Source organism: Anomaloglossus baeobatrachus, chromosome 5, assembly GCF_048569485.1.
Source record: "Anomaloglossus baeobatrachus isolate aAnoBae1 chromosome 5, aAnoBae1.hap1, whole genome shotgun sequence".
Taxonomy (NCBI): domain Eukaryota; kingdom Metazoa; phylum Chordata; class Amphibia; order Anura; family Aromobatidae; genus Anomaloglossus; species Anomaloglossus baeobatrachus.
Genome location: NC_134357.1, coordinates 505,238,935 through 505,252,930, shown reverse-complemented (window position 1 = coordinate 505,252,930; position 13,996 = coordinate 505,238,935). Strand labels below are relative to the sequence as shown.

Below are 13,996 nucleotides of genomic sequence, written 5' to 3'. Positions count from 1 at the left end.
TAAAGCTTGAGAGATGGGTTTCAGGAAGCTCAGCATATTTTCAACATTTCTCTTAAGCCCAATGTTGAGGATTTTGGCCGTGACAGTGCCATCTATTTTATCTCGATTTTCTTCACAAAGTGTCATCAGAATGGGCCAGTTTTTGATATACTGCTCAAAACAGTCCACCACAGAGTTCCATCTAACATCTTGTGGGAGCGTTAGCTTGGTTCCACCCATCCTTTTCAGAGCTGCTGCAGCAAAATGATTATTACGGAAGTATTTAGCAATTTCAACAACATTAGCCTTTATTTCTGGAACACTTAAGTCTTTGACTAAGAGGTGCAGCAAATGAGCACTGCAACAATATGTTATTAGCAGCTTTGTATTCCCTCCCTGCTCTTCTAAATCTCTTCTCATCTTGGATACGTTTGCAGCATTGTCAGTGACCAAACTGCGTACTAGACATTTGAATTTTTGTTCACATGTCGTTATAGCTTTTACTGCCACTTCTTGTAAGTATTCTGCTGTGTGTGCATTTCCTGACGTATCAGTTGTTTGTGCAAGGAAGACTTTACCTTCTTCTGTTGTTATACAAGCACATACAATAGGATCATCAATTTTACCCTCCAGAGCTGTTGCACATTGCTCCATTTCTCTGTCATACACTTGATCCAGCAGTTTCCCTGCAACATCAGCTCTGCTGGGTGGACTGTATCCTGGTCTCAGTGACTGAACCATATTAATGAAATGTGGGTTCTCAGTCAGACGAAAAGAAGAGTTCGTTGCATAAATAAACTGGGCAATTTTTTCATCAATCAACTCTTTTTCTAATCTGCTAGTTCTTATCACAAACCTATCTATGGTGGTTCCAGGAGGTAAAGGTTTTTTTCTTACTTTGGGTGATGGTGATATGTGGCTGTGGGTGTCTGATGATGATGCTGCTGCTAATGAAGCACTATTCTGGATGGATAACTCTGAAACTGTAGAACAGGATGATGGTGATCTTGGAGGTGGATAGTTTCCAGAATCCATGAATTCCCCTAAACAAAAAAAGTCAATGCTGTTACTTTATTGTTTATTATACAATTTCTTATTGTACACAACACATCACTGCCCCTGCCCCAAAAGGAATATTTGTTTTTCTTCACAACTGTACCAAATGACAGTAACATGCAGTAATAATAAGAAATATAATTTTTCTCACACATGACAGTTCAGTCTTTAGAAATAGGATTCAATAAAAATGTTTACCAACCTGAAGATCCTGCCTGTTCAGAAGTGTTTCTTTGGTCATATTCATCACCGCACTTCTCATGATGTTGCCTCATTCGCGCCACCAGGCCTTGCATCTCTTTGTTGCATCGTTTGCATTTTGCACGCATGCCTGCCTTACCGATAGGCGAAGGAGCTTCATTAAAATATTCCCAAACTGGGTCTCTTTTACGGCCTGCTGCCATTATAAGGAAAGAATGTAATAAACCTCAGATCGTACACACAAACATCCTAAACAAAAAAAGTCAATGCTGTTTATTTTATTGTTTATTATACAATTTCTGCTTATTGTACACAACACATCACTGCCCCTGCCCCAAAGAAGGGAATTTTGTTTACTTACCGTAAATTCCTTTTCTTCTAGCTCCTATTGGGAGACCCAGACAATTGGGTGTATAGCTAATGCCTCCGGAGGCCACACAAAGTATTACACTTTAAAAAGTGTAACCCCTCCCCTCTGCCTATACACCCTCCCGTGCATCACGGGCCCATCAGTTTTGGTGCCAAAGCAGGAAGGAGGAAACTTATAAATTGGTCTAAGGTAAATTCAATCCGAAGGATGTTCGGAGAACTGAAACCATGAAACAAAAGAACAATTCAACATGAACAACATGCGTACACAAAAGAACAAACAGCCCGAAGGGAACAGGGGCGGGTGCTGGGTCTCCCAATAGGAGCTAGAAGAAAAGGAATTTACGGTAAGTAAACAAAATTCCCTTCTTCTTTGTCGCTCCATTGGGAGACCCAGACAATTGGGACGTCCAAAAGCAGTCCCTGGGTGGGTAAAAGAATACCTCGATAAAAAGAGCCGAAACAACGGCCCCCTCTTACAGGTGGGCAACCGCCGCCTGAAGGACTCGCCTACCTAGGCTGGCATCTGCCGAAGCATAGGCATGCACCTGATAGTGTTTCGTGAAAGTGTGCAGACTCGACCAGGTAGCCGCCTGACACACCTGCTGAGCCGTAGCCTGGTGCCGCAATGCCCAGGACGCACCCACGGCTCCGGTAGAATGGGCTTTCAGCCCTGAAGGAATCGGAAGCCCAGAAGAACGGCAGGCTTCAAAAATCGGTTCCTTGATCCACCGAGCCAAGGTTGAATTGGAAGCCTGCGACCCCTTACGCTGGCCAGCGACAAGGACAAAGAGCGCATCAGAGCGGCGCATTGGCGCCGTGCGAGACACGTAGATCCGGAGTGCTCTCACTAGATCTAACAAATGCAAATCCTTTTCATATTGGTGAATTGGATGAGAGCAAAATGAAGGTAAGGAGATATCCTGATTGAGATGAAAAGTGGACACCACCTTAGGGAGAAAGTCCGGGACCGGACGCAGAACCACCTTATCCTGGTGAAATACCAGGAAAAGGCCTTTACATGACAGCGCTGCAAGCTCTGACACTCTACGGAGTGAAGTAACCGCCACTAGAAATGCCACCTTCTGCGAAAGACGTGATAGAGAGACATCCCACAGCGGCTCAAAAGGTGGTTTTTGAAGAGCCCGTAGAACCATGTTGAGATCCCAGGGTTCCAGCGGACGCTTGTAAGGTGGGACTATGTGGCAAACTCCCTGCAGGAACCTGCGGACCTGCGGAAGCCTGGCTAGACGCTTTTGAAAAAACACGGAAAGCGCCGAGACTTGACCTTAGAGAGAGCCGAGAGACAACCCTTGTCCAATCCCGATTGACGGAAGGAAAGAAAACTGGGTAAGGCAAACGGCCAGGGGGTAAACCCCCTCTCAGAGCACCAGGCTAAGAAGATCCTCCAAGTTCTGTGACAGATCTTGGCTGACGTTGGTTTCCTGGCCTGTCTCATAGTGGCCACACAGTCAGGTTGAGGGCCGCAGAATTCAGATGGAAAAATGGCCCCTGAGATAGCAAGTCTGGTCGGTCTGGGAGCGCCCACGGTTGCCCCACCGTGAGATGCCACAGATCGGGGTACCACGACCGCCTCGGCCAATCTGGAGCGACGAGAATGGCGCGGCGGCAGTCGGACCTGATCTTGCGCAACACTCTGGGCAGCATTGCCCGAGGAGGGAATAAATAAGGCAGTTGAAACTGCGACCAATCCTGAACTAAGGCGTCCGCCGCCAGAGCTCTGTGGTCCTGAGACCGTGCCATGAATGCCGGGACCTTGTTGTTGTGCCGAGACGCCATGAGATCGACGTCCGGCGTTCCCTAGCGGCAACAGATCTCTTGAAACACGTCCGGGTGGAGAGACCATTCCCCCGCGTCCATGCCCTGGCGACTGAGGAAGTCTGCTTCCCAGTTTTCTACGCCCGGAATGTGAACCGCGGAGATGGTGGAGGCTGTGGCCTCCGCCCACAGCAGAATCCGCCGGACTTCTTGGAAGGCTTGACGACTGCGAGTGCCGCCCTGGTGGTTGATGTACGCAACCGCCGAGGCGTTGTCCGACTGTATGCGGATCTGCCTGCCCTCGAGCCACCGATGGAACGCCTTGAGGGCTAGATACACTGCCCTTATCTCCAGAACATTGATCTGAAGGGAGGACTCTGTCAGAGTCCAGGTTCCCTGAGCCTTGTGGTGGAGAAAAACCGTTCCCCATCCTGACAGGCTCGCGTCCGTCGTGACCACAGCCCAGGATGGGGGCAGAAAGGATTTTCCTTTCGACAGAGAAGTGGGGAGAAGCCACCACTGAAGTGAGGTCTTGGCTTCCAGAGACAGAGAGACGTTCCTGTCTAAGGACGTCGGCCTCTTGTCCCATTTGCTGAGAATGTCCCATTGGAGAGGACGCAGATGAAATTGCGCAAATGGAACTGCCTCCATTGCTGCCACCATCTTCCCCAGGAAGTGCATGAGGCGCCTCAAGGGGTGCGACTGGGCCCGAAGAAGGGATTGCACCCCTGTCTGCAGCGACCGCTGTTTGTCCAGCGGTAGCTTGACCATCGCTGAGAGAGTATGAACCTCCATCCCGAGGTACGTCAGTGACTGGGTCGGAGACAATTTTGACTTTGGAAAATTGATGATCCACCCGAAACCTCTGGAGAGTCTCCAGAGCAACGGTCAGACTGTGTTAACAAGCCACCCAAGAGGGTGCCTTGACTAGGAGATCGTCTGGGTAAGGGATCACCGAGTGGCCCTGAGAGTGTAGGATCGCTACGACGGATGCCATGACCTTGGTGAAGACCCGTGGGCCTGTCGCCAGGCCGAAAGGCAGTGCCACAAACTGAAGGTGTTCGTCCCCGATGGCGAAACGCAGGAAGCGTTGATGCTCTTGAGCGATCTGCCATGGAGATAGGCATCTGTGATGTCGAATGATGCTAGGAAGTCTCCTTGGGACATCGAAGCGATGACAGATCGGAGGGATTCCATGCGAAACCGCCTGGTTGTCACATGTTTGTTGAGCAATTTGAGGTCCAAAACGGAACGGAATGAGCCGTCCTTTTTTGGCACCACGAACAGATTGGAGTAAAAACCGCGACCGCGTTCCTGAAGGGGAACGGGGATCACCACTCCTTCTGTTGTCAGAGTGTCCACCGCCTGAAAAGCGCAACGGTCCGTTGGGGGGCGGAGATATTCTGAAAAAAACGAGTCGGAGGACGAGAGCTGAAATCTATCCTGAAACCGTGAGACAGAATGTCTCTCACCCATCGGTCTTGGACATGTGGCCACAAGGCGTCGCAAAAGCGGGAGAGCCTGCCACCGACAGAGGATGCGGTTTGGGGCGGCCGAAAGTCATGAGGAGGCCGCCTTGGAGACGGTGCCTCCGGTGGTCTTTGGAGGACGTGACTTAGACCGCCGTGGAGAAGAGTTCCTCTGGCTCTTCTGTGGCCTGTTGGACGAGGAGGGCTGGGACGCTTGAGAAGCCAAGGACACAACCTGCGGGGCAGAGATACGTGCGACCGCATTAATCTCAGCCAGAGAAGCTGAGATAGCTTGGAGAGCCCTCACGGCTGCGAAGGCCGGAGCAAAAGATGCGCCTATGGCTTCATAGATGGATTTCATCATAAGCTTTATTTGCCTGTCAGTGGCATCCATGAGAGATGAACCATCTGCCACTAATACTACGGATCTAGCCGCCAGTCTGGAGACTGGAGGATCCACCCTGTGACACTGAGCCCAACCCTTAACTACGTCAGGGGGGAAAAAGGGTAACGTGTGTCATTAAGGCGCTTTGTAAAGCGCTTGTCCGGAAAGTTCTGTGCTTCTGGACAGCCTCTCTGAAGTTAGAGTGATCGAAAAAAACGCACTCCGTGTACAATTGGGAAACCTAAACTGGTGTTTCTCCCGCTGTGAAGCCGACTCCTCCATAGGAGAAGATGGGGAAGAGAGGTCTAGCACCTGGTTGACGGACGCTATAAGGTCATTTACTATGGCGTCCCCTTCAGGTGTATCCAGATTGAGCGCAATGTTAGGTTCAGAGCCCTGAGCTGCGACCTCCGCTTCATCCTTAACTACGACAGTGAAGTCGTGGAAGGTTCCCAGCGAGCCCGGTTAGCCTGTGTGAGGCCGCGGTTCGTGTCGGAGTTCTCACCGTGGGATCTGGGTGTTACCCCAGGAGCCCCTTGTTGTACCGACCCAGAGGGGCCTGGGGGCGATGAACTCACAGCTCCCTGGCCCTGTGTTACCGGTCTGGACTGCAAAGCTTCCAGCTTAGCAGCCCCTCTGTTCATAGACTGGGCCATGGAATGACTCAGAGAGTTGCTCAGTCAAACGTGCAAACTCTGTCCCTGCCATCTGTGCAGTGGAAACCGGTGGTACCACCTGAGCCGAGGGTCCCACCCGTGCCAGAGACTCCGGCTGAGTGAGTGCCCCAGGGGCCAAGCATTTGCAATGATAGGTGGAACCTGCCGGCAATATAGCCGCACAAGAGGTACAGGTTGCAAAGAAAGCCTGTTTGCGGACGACCTGCTGATGTCACCTCTTAGTAATCAGCGAGGGTATATAGCCAAAAGCAAATAGAGCTGCCGAACAGTGAAATCATATACCATATAAATATATATATATATATATATATATATAAATATATATATATATATATATATATATATATATATATATATATATATATATATATATATATATATATATATATATATACACACTTCGGCACCCAAGGGGGGCCAGCACCCGATTGGGAAACTGGTGCCCCACAGTGCACAGTGAGGGGGGAGGAGGATACCAAGTATGCTCCAGCCCTCACTGCCGACGTCCCGTCGGCCGTCCCGTCGTTGCCCCTGACTGGCAGGCCCGGGAACGGGAGTATATGGTACTAGGCCGCAAGAGCCGGGGACTAAAGTTAAAAACGCGGCCGGCAAACAGGCGCGGTCGGCGCGGTAGTCCCGGTCTCACAAACCACACAGCAACCGCTGCGGCGTTTGTAACCCAGGTGCTGTATGCAGCGTCCCCCAAAGGGGACACAGAGTACCTTATGGATGCAGGGCTCTGTCCCTGATGATGTCCTGTCTCCTGTCCGTCAGAATCCCCCAGGGGCTGCGGATGGAGCCCGGTCCCAGTGCATGGCGACCGGTTAGGAACCCCCTCTCCCAGAGCTGCAGTGCTGCCGAACAGTGAGCACATTCTGAGATCTCCACCGGCAGATCATCCCATATAACAATGGCTGCCGGCGTTCCGAGGGGAGGAGGGAGCAGAGGGCGGAACCACAAAAGTGCGGGAATCTGCGCCCCATAGTGAACAGTGAGGGGGGAGGAGGACAGCGAAGTGTGCTCCAGCCCTCACCGTCGGCGTCATACCGACCGTCCCGCCCTTCCCCCTGACTGGCAGGCCCAGGGGCGGGAGTTTAATACACTAGGCCGCAAAAGCCGGGGACTAAAGTAAAAACCGCGGCCGGCAAACAGGCACGGCCGGCGCGGTAGTCCCGGTCAAAAAAATCACACCGCAGTCGCTGCAGCGTCTGAGGCCAAGGTGCTTCATGCACCGTCCCAAAGGGGACACAGAGTACCTGTAGATGCAGGGCCATGTCCCTGACGATACTCAGTCTCCTGTCCGGCAGATACCACCAGGGGCTGCGGAGGTAGCCCGGTCCCAGTGGCTGGATGACCGGTTAGGATCCCACTTCACCCAGAGCCCCTAAGGGATGGGGAAGGAAAACGGCATGTGGCTCCAGCCTGTGTACCCGCAATGGGTACCTCAACCTTAACAGCATCGCCGACTCAGTGGGGTGAGACGGGAGCATGCCGGGGGCCCTGTTAGGGGCCCTCTTTTCTTCCATCCGATATAATCAGCAGCTGCTGCTGACTAAAATGTGGAGCATTGTGTGAGTGTCAGCCTCCTTCAACACAAAGCATAAAACTGATGGGCCCGTGATGCACGGGAGGGTGTATAGGCAGAGGGGAGGGGTTACACTTTTTAAAGTGTAATACTTTGTGTGGCCTCCGGAGGCAGTAGCTATACACCCAATTGTCTGGGTCTCCCAATGGAGCGACAAAGAAAGGAATATTTGTTTTTCTTCATAACTGTACCAAATGACAGTAACATGCAGTAATAATAAGAAATATAATTTTTCTCACACATGACAGTTCAGTCTTTAGAAATAGGATTCAATAAAAATGTTTACCAACCTGAAGATCCTGCCTGTTCAGAAGTGTTTCTTTGGTCATATTCATCACCGCACTTCTCATGATGTTGCCTCATTCGCGCCACCAGGCCTTGCATCTCTTTGTTGCATCGTTTGCATTTTGCACGCATGCCTGCCTTACCGATAGGCGAAGGAGCTTCATTAAAATATTCCCAAACTGGGTCTCTTTTACGGCCTGCTGCCATTATAAGGAAAGAATGTAATAAACCTCAGATCGTACACATAAACAGATCCAGACTTGCCTGTCTGTGGCTATGCTGCAGTATTGTGCTCAAAGTTTCAATTTCATTTTCTTGTCGGCTTTCCCTTCCTCCTCATCACACTTAGATTCACATTCTTCTTGTGTTGTGCAAATCTATTCCACTCCAAACCATCAGAAACCTATTGTCTAACTTCTTGGACTTGGCACTGAAGGGGTTGATTCTGTATTCATAGGTTTGTAGAACAATAGGATTAAGGTCTTTTTCTCAACTCTGTTCATGTTGTAATATTTTTGCCGTGAAGAAGAGGCTGGGACCTCTGCGGAGTCAAATTCAGTTTTTAGAATTGCGTAAGTAAAGCGAGCGTCTGTGATAATATAGGAGAGAAACTGCCCACTAATCCTACAGAAACCTCTGGAAGAGCATGGCATTGTGAATGTTACACATATACAGCCTTTATTCTACTGAGTTAAACAACTCAGCTTTATCTCATGATGGAAGAACCTTTGGATGGTAAAATATTTTCCTCAAAAAGCAGTTAATTGAAAAAAATCCGATTTAAATCAAAAAAATCCGATTTAAATCAAAAAAATCCGATTTTTTTTAATTTTTTTTAAAAAAAACATCGATTTTTATCCACCCTGGCCCTGACACACTAGCCGTGTACCGCACACAGCCCTGAAACACTGGCCGTGTACCGCACACAGCCCTGACACACTGGCCGTGTACCGCACAAAGCCCTGACACACTGGTCATGCACTGCACACAGCCCTGACACACTGGCCGTGTACCGCACACAGCCCTGACACACTGGCCATGCACTGCACACAGCCCTGACACACTGGCCGTGTACCGCACACAGCCCTGACACACTGGCCATGCACTGCACACAGCCCTGACACACTGGTCACACACAAAAAAAAAGGGAGAAAAGAGAAAAGGCCTCAATATGAGGATGGTTAATATTGATACATGATCTCTCGTCGTGAATTAAATCCATAAGAACATATGCCTAAGTTAAATATCCAAAACGCTTCACGATTTAACACTTCTCTCCTATGGTTACCACGACGGCTGCAAAAAAAACGCACCCTTTCAATACCTTAAATTTTAAGGGTAGAAGTGGATCTATCATGAGCATTAATAAAATGTCGTGCTATAGAAGATAGACTGGTGCACGGAGTTAAAGAAGTTGTCCAGTTACCAAAACTGATTTTTTTTTTTTCTGATAAATCTTGCTAATATGTGCCCCTCAACACATCTATTATGTTTTTTCAGCAAAATTACCTTTCATTGTGCACTAGCAGAACACGGTCATTGCTGGCTCCAGCTCTGATGGGGTTAATCTCTCCTCTGACTTCCTGTGTTCAGTTCCTACAAGTCCCAGAATTCTTTGTGGCTCTAGGGCGGTGTCTGGCTTATCTAACACACCCACTGTGTCTAATACACCCACTCTGCTCCCACCCAAACCCTCCTCCCTGCCTCTTCCCTGTGGATGCACTGAGATCAATTACACAGAGACAGCAGCACCTTTACACAGCCAGGGGAAGAAAGTGTGTGTGCGTATATACAGTGTGTGTGTGAATATACAGTGTGTGTGTATATATACAGTGTGTGAGTGAGTGTGTATGTGTATGTCATACTCACCTGTCTGCAGGGTCCATGCCTGCTTCCAGCCCCTGTCCCGGTCCCGCCGCTTCGGCTGTGTGCAGTCTCCCCGGGGCACGCACGAAGCTTGCAGGACCTGGCCGTGGATCACCTGATCGTAGTCTCGCCGGCTTTTTCGGCCGGCTATCAGCTGATCCTGCCGTCAGGGGACTTCATCAGCTGATTACCGGCAGCTGCTGCAGTGATGGGCCAGGATCAGACTCTCATCCCATCACTCCAGGAGCTGCCGGTAATCACCACAGCACATAAGTGAGTATGTATTTTTTTTTTTTTTTTCTACTGATGCATCAGCTGATTGTATAAAAGCCGATTATACAATCAGCTGATGTGTGATGGGATTCAGGCACTTGATCCTGACACATCATCTGATCGCTCTGCCTTCCAGCAAACCGATCAGATGATATTGGATCCGGATTGGACGGCGCGGGACCCTGACCCAGGATTACTGCGGAGGGGGGGGTTCTTTATTTCAATAAAGATGGAGTCACTAATTGTGTTGTGTTTTATTTCTAATAAAAATATTTTTCTGTGTGTTGTGTTTTTTTTTTTTATCATTACTAGAAATTCATGGTGGCCATGTCTAATATTGGCGTGACACCATGAATTTCGGGCTTAGGGCTAGCTGATAATATACAGCTAGCCCTAACTCCATTATTACCCGGCTAGCCACCCGGCTTCAGGGCAGCTGGAAGAGTTGGATACAGCGCCAGAAGATGGCGCTTCTATGAAAGCGCCATTTTCTGGGGTGGCTGCGGACTGCAATTCGCAGTGGGGGTGCCCAGAAAGCATGGGCACCCTGCACTGTGGATTCCAATCCCCAGCTGCCTAGTTGTACCCGGCTGGACACCAAAATTAGGCGAAGCTCACGTCATTTTTTTTTTAAATTATTTCATGAAATTCATGAAATAATTAAAAAAAAAGGGCTTCTCTATATTTTTGTTTCCCAGCCGGGTAGAAATAGGCAGCTGGGGGTTGGGGGCAGCCCGTACCTGCCTGCTGTACCCGGCTAGCATACAAAATATGGCGAAGCCTACGTCATTTTTTTTTTTCTCTTTTTTGGCAAAAAACTGCATACAGTCCTGGATGGAGTATGCTGAGCCTTGTAGTTCTGCAGCTGCTGTCTGCTCTCCTGCATACACTAGTGAATGGAGGATGCTGAGCCTTGTAGTTCTGCAGCTGCTGTCTGCTCTCATGCATACACTAGTGAAGTTATGTACTAGTAAAACAACTCCCATGTCAGGAGCCAAAATTGGGAAAGATTTGTTTTGCCGAATCCATTGCAGGGTTAATGGTGTTCTCAGATTTTACAGAGGACCTCAATGTTAGCCTGTGTGGATGACGTAGGACGCATTAAGCACCCAGGCTTCAGAAGAAGGAGGACAAAGATGGCCAAAAGAGGAGGCGCTGCACCCGGAGAATGGAGACGGTCATCTGACCAGTCTGCATCGCCCCTTAGGTAAGTATTATAAAGTCATGTTTATGTTCTACACAGTGGCCTGGGCTCTTATATACAGTATGTTAGAATGCTGTATATAAGAGCCCACTGGTGGTGGCCGCAGCTTATAGTCACCAAATCTGGTGACAGGTTCCCTTTAAGTGCCCGGCTCCTGGTCTTATACTCACCTTACAGCGTCTTCATCTTCCATCAGTGGTTTTCTGTAGTTTGTGACCTGCCAGCTTCGCTAATGTTTCATGGAGTAATCTGGAGGTCACAACTCAATACAAGTCTATGAGACCCTCGTTCTGGCATTCATAGAGTTAGATTGAGAGCTTGTGACGTAATTTCTAACTTCCAGACGTGATTGTCACAAGATAGCGCTGCGGGTCCGGAGTATCGCCGGTAAAATACACAACAGGGGTTTTAAGCGCCACTCGCGTGCTGAAATAAAACACTGGAGCGGTGCTTTAAGTAAAGGCTGTAAAGCGGTAGACAACCCCTTTTACGTTTGGCCGGTTGCTAATTTCTACTGAAAATTAGCCATTTGCCATAATTCAGAGATTAGCATCAGAGTCCTGATAGCCATAAAGACCTAAAAATCAAGGTGAAGGTGAAGGTGGGACTCACCTGGTGCAGGTCCATGTGGAAACGGATCTGTAAATGTATAAAGCATTGCGATGAAAACAAAGGAACGGCTTTCCTGTAAGGATTGCCTGTCAGCTGGTGCTAAGGCTGCTTTCACACATCCGGTTTTTGCTGTGCGGCACAATACGGCGCTTTGCAGAAAAAACGCAACCTTTTTTTTTTTGCCGCCGGTTGAGTTTTTTTCTGCATAGACTTGCATTAGCGCCGTATTGGGCCGCATGGCCTTGTGTTGCGTCCGTTTTTTGCCGGATGCGGCATATTTAGCCCATGATGGAACGTTGCCTGGCCCTTTTTTTGTGCGGCGAAAAAAACGCATCACGCTGGATCCGGCGAGATTTACAATGCAAGCCTATGGACGCCGGATGCGGTTTTTTGCACTGCGGATGCTCAGTATCAAGCCGCATCCGTCAAAAAATGGACGGGCCGCATGGAAAAACTTATGCAACGGATCTGTTTTTTTCGCCGCATCCGTTGCATAGGTTTTCGAGCCGCACTGCAAAACCGGATGTGTGAAAGCAGCCTAAGACGTCTACTACTTCCAGACCGTGACCATATAGTGTGGTGAGGACTGAAAGCAATTACTACTCTGAGGCTGGACCAGAGCGCAGCAGGCAGACGCTGATCCCCTTCTCTGCTCCAATCATGCTCTGACCTGATTGTATATCATCAAGGCTGGAGCTTTCCATCCGGTGGCCATTCACAGAAATGTTCAGATATCAGCAGGCGATATAAAAGAACACAAGGTCCGGAAGCAGAAGCAGATACATATAGCGGAGCACTGCGGGAATTTGTGATTTGGCACATTGCTACACCAACACCAAGATTGGTACTTCTCTGGGGAGGTGGTATGGTCATAGTAAAGGCCGCTTTACACGCTGCGACATCGCATGTCGCTAGGGATAGCACCCGCCCCCATCGTTCGTGCGTCACAGGCAAATCGCTGCCTGTAGCGAACAATATCGCAGGAACGCGTCACACGAACTTACCTTCCTAACGACATCGCTGTGGATGGCGAACAACGTCCTTTCTAAGGGGGCGGTTCGTGCGGCGTCACACGGCAGCCGTCCAATAGAAGCGGAGGGGCAAAGAGCAGCCGCATGAAAGTCACGCCCACCTCGTTACCAGAGGACGCAGGGACGGTGTTGTTCGTCGGTCCCGGGGTGTCACACGTAGCGATGGAACGACAGGAACGACGAACAACCAAATGAGCAACGATATTTGGAAAATGAACGACGTGTCAACAATCAATCAATGATTTGGTGAGTATTTGGGATCGTTAGCGGTCGCTTGTAAGTGTCACACGCAACGACGTTGCTAACGAGGCCGGATGTGCGTCACAAATTCCGTGACCCCAGTGATATCTCGTTCGTGATGTCGCTGCGTGTAAAGCGGCCTTAAGTCAGGGCTCCTACAGAGGTATATATAGGTGGTGGTGATCAGAATAGAAAAGGCACACAAAGAAAAAGGGAATGATGGGCACACCGGGCTGTATGTAGGGTGTTCTGTGTACACGAGCCTAAGGGTATGTGCCCATGATCAGGGTTCAGGGCGCTGAAGTCTCTCACTTGTGTTCTCCCTACGGAGGACACAGGCGAATGCGCGATAAACAACTGACATGCTGCAGTCTGGAAAGACGCACCGCAGATCAGGGTTTGCTGCGGAAAAAACAAGCACAGCGGGCACAGGATTTCTAGAAATCCCTCCACTGTGCTTGTACTGTACAATGCAGCGTTTTGGACACAGCTGAAGAATGCCGCATCCAAAACGCTGCAAACACTGATCGTGGGCACGCACCAGCAGACATTCAACTTCTCCCACACAAATGAAAAGCAGAAACCTTGTAGCACCTGCACTTATTGGAAGATAACCCATAAATATCGCTACTATCCGTCATGAGGTCATTTAAGTGGCCGTTGGATCATTCGGCCAAAAGCAATCATTCTGGATTCCCCCATACATAGTAACACTTAGACAGGCCAACATGCCGAATACTATTTTTTTTCTCCCACATGTTACATTGTGGGCAGATCCAGCAAGTTTTGACAACTTTAATGTTTTTGGGGACCTTCGCTAATAGTATACAAACACTGAACAATAAAAAATAAATCTTTATTTTTATATAGCGCTAACATATTCCGCAGCGCTTTACATACATCAGGAACACTGTCCCCATTGAGGCTCACAATCTAAATTCCCTATCTGTATGTTTTTTGGAACAATCCTCTACTGACCACTTCT

At 49.1% G+C, this 13,996-nt stretch overlaps 1 protein-coding gene across 1 annotated transcript in view; it reads right to left on the bottom strand.

Moving 5' to 3' along the window:
* LOC142312845 (uncharacterized) overlaps positions 1–13,996 on the bottom strand; it is a 124,869-nt gene that overhangs the window by 63,157 nt on the left and 47,716 nt on the right. The window contains exons 7-8 of the mRNA XM_075351832.1: positions 7,791–7,985; positions 1,238–1,432 (exon numbers count right to left, since the gene is read on the bottom strand). Of these exons, the coding sequence (XP_075207947.1) occupies positions 1,238–1,432; positions 7,791–7,985 (390 nt within the window). The remainder of the gene's footprint in view (positions 1–1,237; positions 1,433–7,790; positions 7,986–13,996) is intronic.